Source organism: Ceratina calcarata, unplaced genomic scaffold (genome assembly GCF_001652005.2).
Source record: "Ceratina calcarata isolate Rehan_Ccalc_2016 unplaced genomic scaffold, ASM165200v1 scaffold305.2, whole genome shotgun sequence".
Classification (NCBI taxonomy): Eukaryota; Metazoa; Arthropoda; class Insecta; order Hymenoptera; family Apidae; genus Ceratina; species Ceratina calcarata.
Genome location: NW_017153019.1, coordinates 186455 through 193356, shown reverse-complemented (window position 1 = coordinate 193356; position 6902 = coordinate 186455). Strand labels below are relative to the sequence as shown.

Sequence of the window (6902 nt, the reverse complement as noted above, 5' to 3'; positions counted from 1 at the left end):
ATAATTGATTAAATAATAAGTAAATGATACAATGAACGAATAACGTTTATTATTTTTATAATTTACACCGTTCGTGTATTTTTCTCTCTGCTAACACATGCACATAGCTGGCTCAGTTTCGTTGTTACTAGGTGTACAGCACGTACACGTATATACTATCGTTATTGTAATAGAGTAGAAAAGATAAAAGGCTCTTGTGTAAGTGGTCTTTTGCATCATTTTGCATTTTGTCAGATTTGGGCCTCTTGGACAGACAGTGGACTGACAAAGATTATTGTGCTCTTGTGGTGTAATTACTATAACACAGATTACGTGATTATTATAATTTCCATTCATAATTATCGACGAGGTTATTCTGTGTAATTATGCATGTTGAAGCATCCTTCAGAAGCTGATATTGCTTATGGATATGGATATTGATAATCAGAGTGAGGACGGAGAAATAAAGAAAAGTCCTTTGAAGGATATGGACGATTTCAGGTATGGAATTATGTGATGTTGCTATTCTAACTAATCAGTTTTGTATGCTTAAGTATTGGTCGTTTTAAAAGTAGTGTGCTTAAAGTTTTTCAGAGGAAGATGGAGGTGATACAGCCGACTCCTTGGACATAAAACCCCCACAGGCTGTTGTTCATCATCACAAGTCTACCTCGTCTAGAAGAAGGGAGAAACACAGTGACAGGAGAGATCGTAGAGAAGAGAAGGAAAGAAAGTCGAGGCATCATGATCGTGGAGAGGACAGGCACAGGGAGAAACACAGACACCGGAGACACTCAGATATTCTAGAGAGGTCAGATCGACCGGAAGGGTCATCTAAAAGAGAGAGAGAAACAATTGAGAGACTGGAGAGGATGGAGGGTCATAGGGAAAGGGAACCTAGATACGAAAGGAAAGTAAGAAGTACAGGAGATCGGGTTTTGGAAGATTTAAGAGAAAGGTATAAAATTTGAAGAAAGTATAACATTTTTTATATTCTACTTATCTACTTTTTAATGGTAACGATTCTTTGTTAGGTTGCTGGATAAGAGGAGAGAGAGGCGAGAGGATTCGCGGGATATGCGGGATTACAAGGCAGAAGCTCGACGCGAGATTCGGATCGAGGATTCTCGGGAAATTCGTGAACCACGGGATCGTAGAGAAATACGATTAGAAGATATGCGTGAACGACGCGAGATTCGCAGCCTGGACAGTAGCAGAGAGCGGCGTGATATACGGATGGAAGAACACAGGCACATGAGAGCGATGGAGGAACAGTACTCCGAAACGGAATTGATAGAGCCACCGGAGAAACGTCACAAGAGATCGCATAAACACGATCGCCTTCGCGAGAGGGACAGAGAGAAAGCAGAACGTGAGAAGGTGCATAGGGAGAAACAGTTACGCGAGGCGATGGAGATCGTCACGGACGAGCCAGATGAGATAGAAATGAACGAGATGCCTATACAGCCGAAGGATCCGAAGGAAATGACCGAACAGGAACTCAGAAAAGAACGATTATTGGAAGCTGACAGGGAAATGGCTAGGAGAAAAGAAGTCTCTCGACTGGAGTTGGAAGCGCGGAGAATGAAGAGAGGAGAGAAACGGCCGCTGAGTCCGGACAATAATCAGGATCCATCCATCGTTGAATTATCTGACGAGAGTCCGAGTCCGGTTCATTCCGACGAACTTCGTTCCAAATCTAACGAGTGAGTATTGCACATCAGTCTTATTTCTCGTCTTCAGATAATCATCAGGTCAACATAATCATGTCATCTCGCTACTTTACAGGTCCAGGCATTCATCTGATGGTCCACAGAGCATACGCGAAAGATCATCTGATAGACATTCCTCCGACTCATCGGAATCTAGTAGCGACGATGACGACGAGTCGAATGAATCGAACAAAGGTTCCAATGCCGATTCTAACGACGGTTCAGATTATAATAATCCGAGTCCTCTGTCCGTCGATCGGTTAGCGAAGTCGGATCATTCGGATGGAGAGTCGCCCGGGCACGTTGACTCGAACGGTGCACCCAAGAATGTAGAAGAGGAAGAGGAAGAAAAGAAAGAGGAAGAGGAGCCTGAATTACCTCCTTACCTACCAGCGATTCAAGGTACGTATCTCAATCTTCTTATTTAGATCGATTTTCCATTGGAAAATACAATCCACTGTTCCACAGGCTGTAGAAGCGTGGAGGAATTTCAATGTTTAAATCGTATTGAGGAGGGTACATACGGAGTAGTGTACAGAGCGCGTGACAAACGAACTGATGAAATCGTCGCGTTGAAGCGATTGAAAATGGAACAAGAGAAAGAAGGTTTTCCGATCACCAGTCTGAGGGAAATAAACACTTTGTTGAAAGCTCAGCATCCGAATATTGTCACCGTTCGAGAAATAGTCGTTGGTAGCAATATGGATAAAATATTTATCGTGATGGACTACGTGGAGCATGACTTAAAATCATTGATAGAAACGATGAAGCGGAAGAAGCAAGTTTTTATACCAGGTAAGAATAATTGTAATTCACGAGAGAGATCGAGAAAAGTAAATTATCTTGTTTATTGATTAACGTTAAAAGTTACAAAATTTAATCAAACCATGTTATTTTACTAGGAGAAGTAAAGTGTCTCATGCAACAATTGTTACGAGCGGTCGCACATTTGCACGATAATTGGATACTTCATCGAGACTTGAAAACATCGAATTTGTTATTAAGTCATCAAGGCATTTTGAAAGTTGGCGATTTTGGTTTAGCTCGGGAGTACGGTTCCCCGTTGAGACAATATACTCCAATTGTTGTGACGCGTTGGTACAGAGCTCCTGAATTGTTACTGAAAGGGAAAGAGTACAGCACTCCTGTTGATATGTGGTCCGTTGGGTAAGCAGAAGGAACTTTATTACAACTTTTATTATAACTTTATATGAAATCAATTGCATTAATGTTCCCTTCCTTTTTTCAGATGCATTTTCGCGGAATTGTTAAGAATGGAGGCACTGTTCCCAGGTAAATCTGAGATCGATCAACTTAATAGGATATTCAAGGAATTGGGTACGCCAAACGATCGAATATGGCCGGGATACAGTAAACTGCCGATGGTACAGAAGATTCCGTTCGCTCATTATCCAGTAAACAATTTAAGACAGCGTTTCAGCTTATCCTTGTCGGATTTAGGCATCGAGCTACTGAACAAGTATGAATCTTTTGTATCACACCTTCTGTTCTGTTGATTCGTTTAATAAATTATTTCGTTTCAGGTTTCTCACGTACGATCCTCAGCAGCGTATCTCTGCGGAGGACGCGCTGAAACATGGCTACTTCACAGAAGCACCGCTGCCAATAGATCCTCAGATGTTTCCCACTTGGCCAGCTAAATCGGAGTTGGGCGTAAGAACCGCGAATGCTTCGCCGAAACCACCGAGCGGTGGGAAAGAGTACAAACAGTTAGGCGACGGAGACGACGCTGATTTAAGCAACTCAGGTTTCCATATGGGTCTTATGGAGGGCGGAAGACAACCACCCGTCGGCGGTGGCTTCCACTTGAAATTTTAAATATGTCCAATTTTTTGTTAATGTGTAATTTAGAAAAGAATAATATGACTTTAAAACATTTATGTCTATTAAATCTTATTCCTTGTTATTGTGAGGGATTGAATAACTGAGTAATTCCTTTATCGAATTTATTAAGTTCAATGCATCAAAGGCTTACTATAATATACAAGCATAGTTTCGTAGTCTGATGAGTTTGATGGGATTTACTTATTTGCCAGCGTTGTTCATGTTCTTCGGTAGGCCCAACAATGAGTTTATCAATTCCGAGTTCCGTTTATTATGGCAGAGGCATTGTGGTAGCGTCAGCAGTCTTGCGAGTTGTAAATCGTTATTCTGAAATCACATTTCATAGATTTAATAGAATCTTTAATAACGTACAAGATTTCTCTTTACCATTCCTCTGGCGTATGGCACGTTCAGTCCCAATAGATTCCTGTAAGAGTCCTCGGTTGTTCCAAGCGCGATTCCCATCATCATAATTAAAATTATTACACACTTCATCGATGCCATCGTGGCTTCGAAAATAATATTCAGGAGCAACGGTCGAACGGGCGAAATTATCTATAAAAGAAGGATATAAAATATAGTTTAATATTTTTAAATAATTACCTTTGGAATGATTTTCCGTACCGGAGGAACTGCGGTAAACGCAAATACCGTTACTGTTAGCTGGTTTAGATGGAAGTGTACCAAGGGAGTCGAGCCGCGGTACTTTTATACGGATGGTACACGCGGGGGTTGAAAATCTGGCTGTGACAGACGGATCTGCGAACGACAATTATCCCTTCGAAGAAATATCGAAGAGGCATTTCTTTCGATTCCTCCAAGTCATTATATAATCTGCTATTGTCCGTGACAGAGTTTCTTTCATCGGTTCGCTCACCCGAACAGAAAGAGCTGGGTTTCATTTATGAAATAACTTCGTCCTAAAGTTTCAAACGTCGTTTCCTTATCCAAATATACTTGTCCTGTCGGATGGTATTATTCTGTACCTTCATCATTTTACGACAGTTCATCATCTTTTTAATAGTTCCGAAATTATCTTTTTTTTTATCGTTGCGATATTCTCTGGCCTGATTAATATTCATCATCTCCGTTATGCCGTTTCCCTTGGGTCGCCTGTAACTTAAGAACGGATCAAAGTCGAGTAAAAGTCGCTGAGGAGGAAATCGATGACCAATGCTAGTATGCGATCTTCGTTTATGATTAACAAAGTTCACGTGCGAGCGATATCTCATCCTCTTTTATGACAGACTTCTTTCAACATGCAAGGGCATTGACTTTATAATTATTTACGTTCGAATTCAACGGAAACTTAGGTATCAGTACCTGAGTACCTGAGACGGTATGGTAGAAAAATCGAAATAGGAATCTCGGTGGAATGGCAAACTAACGCGACTCCGATTGAAATACAATTCTGATAATTAAAGGGATTGTATTTATTCATGAGTCGCCCACGTCGGCGAATGATAAATGACGAAGATAAGTTCGATATCCTTTGCAGTTGTACAGTAATAAGAGAAAAAGAATATTAGAAATCAGAGAAGGGACGTTTAAGTCCTGCTCGGTGTATCCCGTGGACGATAATCAAAAAGTCGGATGTGCCGGGTTGGGCTTGGGTCACTAACCAGCGACCAGAAAGCTGGCTCAAGACTGGTACCGTGGCCTTGGATCTTTCTTAAGACCCTTCGGTCTCACAGGCATGTGCGTCGATCATGTTACAGTTCGATTTCCTCGACACGCGAGCGTACACCTTCTTTGTTTGTACATCAGTTCCTTGAACCTTGACGGATACCCGTCGTTCGGCTACCGATTTATGTACATCGAATAATTACGCATAGATACATTAAAGATGATAAAATTCGAGTGATGCTGATTTCTCCGCTATAAGTATCGTAACGTTAATTGATGATCCCTCTGGTTGTTCGAAGGATTTCACGTGTTTCAAAGGTACCTCTTATAAATCACCTAGGCCTGATGTTATCGCTGGCGACACTCGAACGTTTTCGCCTACCGAATTTATCTATCGCTCTCCTGTTAATAGCTTTCTCGTGTAAACATCATCGAGCAAAACGTTCGGTCCGAGGAGACTCTCTTATGGAGACGAGATGCACTAATGGCTAGATACGCGAAAAGATATATCTCCCTTCATTGGGTCAAGGACCCTGAGGAGTATTTGAAACCGAACTTCTTCGAGGACTTCAATTGTCATTCCATTTGTGAAACCATTGTACGGTAGATCGTGTCCTCGAGTCCAGATCGCACGTGGTACATAAGAACATTTTGTTCTAGGGACAATTTTCAAGCAGTTTGACGAAATGTTTTAAGTATGTATTGGCTAACGCATTTCCTATAATTAAAAATAGTGCATTCTTCTTCCAATTTCGATATTTAACGGGTTAAGTATGACTATTTGGCATTTTATTGATGTTGACAAAATCCGACCATCCCAACGTCGAAACGGCGAACTTTTGGAAAAAAAATTCGTTTTTCTTCAATAACTCGTAAACTCTTGGAGATACGAGAAAATTGCATAGGACCATTCTTGTAGAGGACGACGAGATCTACAATTTCCATGTAAAAGTTTTTCGCTAGCATCAATATTTAACGAGTTATTGACGAAAAACGAAAAAACAGTTTTTTGCAAATTACTCGTTAACTATTGACGCTAGCGAAAACTTTTTATACAGAAATTGTAGATCTCGTCGTCCTCTACAAGAAAGGTCTGATGCAATTTTCCCGTATGTCTAACGGTTTAGGAGTTATTGGCCAAAAACGAAAATTTCGTGAAATCTGAAGGGGTACCCCTTGGAAAAATCTCGGAAAAATAAAAAATTTTTTTTTGTTGTTTATTATTAGCAATGTTCTTCCGACGTCTGATTTCTTTTTAAAAAATGGGTTTTTAAAGTGCATAAGCTTTTGGGATTGACTGTATAGCCAATACATCCTTAATTATCGCAACTAGTAGTGAATACATGGTTTCCAATCACCGAATTATACGTGGCGTGACAGGTATTACAAGACGAAATTTGTATTCCGTTTTATGTGTGCTTTACACGGCAGTTTGTCATAGCTGGCGTGTCTGTGACTTAATTATGCATTCAGTTTGGTCATTAAACGCGTCTTTAACAGGTTCCGTGTAACGAGAAACACATACAGCCTGTATAACGAAACACATCTCGACTTCCCGAAGGCAATGAACTTGTGAGAAGACTACGTCAATAATAGAATTCGAGCCGGTCGGCCCTCGAGCGAAAACTGGATCTCTCGGGTATTAATTCGGTGAACAATTAATCGAGCGTTATTCGGAAATTTAAATACTCGTCCCGTCGATCTACTCCCATCCGCGATTTCTATCTTCGTCGTTTTGCA

The 6902-nt window shown here is 40.8% G+C and overlaps 2 protein-coding genes across 3 annotated transcripts; one reads left to right on the top strand and one right to left on the bottom strand.

Moving 5' to 3' along the window:
• Window positions 1-80: 80 nt before the first annotated feature.
• Pitslre (cyclin dependent kinase 11B pitslre) lies at window positions 81-3588 on the top strand. Its single transcript, XM_018023518.2, has 8 exons — window positions 81-480; window positions 566-937; window positions 1014-1685; window positions 1768-2093; window positions 2160-2486; window positions 2594-2858; window positions 2941-3171; window positions 3236-3588. The coding sequence occupies exons 1-8, from the start codon at window positions 404-406 to the stop codon at window positions 3528-3530; spliced, it is 2565 nt and encodes an 854-aa protein (XP_017879007.1). The 5' UTR covers window positions 81-403; the 3' UTR covers window positions 3531-3588.
• Window positions 3589-3644: 56 nt separating this feature from the next.
• On the bottom strand, window positions 3645-4632 carry Pdf (Pigment-dispersing factor). Of its 2 annotated transcripts, XM_018023527.2 has the most exons (3): window positions 4161-4632; window positions 3924-4091; window positions 3738-3863 (listed from the first exon to the last, which is right to left on the bottom strand). In XM_018023527.2, the coding sequence occupies exons 2-3, from the start codon at window positions 4038-4040 to the stop codon at window positions 3738-3740; spliced, it is 243 nt and encodes an 80-aa protein (XP_017879016.1). In that variant the 5' UTR covers window positions 4041-4091; window positions 4161-4632. The 2 variants fall into 2 exon arrangements, with proteins under 2 accessions (XP_017879017.1, XP_017879016.1); XM_018023528.1 differs by lacking the exon at window positions 4161-4632 and having other exon boundaries at window positions 3645-3863; window positions 3924-4040.
• Window positions 4633-6902: the final 2270 nt, after the last annotated feature.

Bases quoted from the DNA above. Each gene is read 5' to 3' on its own strand.
- Pdf (XM_018023527.2), bottom strand. From the start codon at position 4,040: ATGGCATCGATGAAGTGTGTAATAATTTTAATTATGATGATGGGAATC. The intron at 3,864-3,923 runs GTAAAGAGAAAT...ATGTGATTTCAG, and splicing joins TGCCATACGCCAGAGGAATG to AATAACGATTTACAACTCGC.
- Pitslre (XM_018023518.2), top strand. From the start codon at position 404: ATGGATATGGATATTGATAATCAGAGTGAGGACGGAGAAATAAAGAAA. The intron at 481-565 runs GTATGGAATTAT...GTGTGCTTAAAG, and splicing joins AAGGATATGGACGATTTCAG to TTTTTCAGAGGAAGATGGAG. The intron at 2,487-2,593 runs GTAAGAATAATT...TTATTTTACTAG, and splicing joins GAAGCAAGTTTTTATACCAG to GAGAAGTAAAGTGTCTCATG.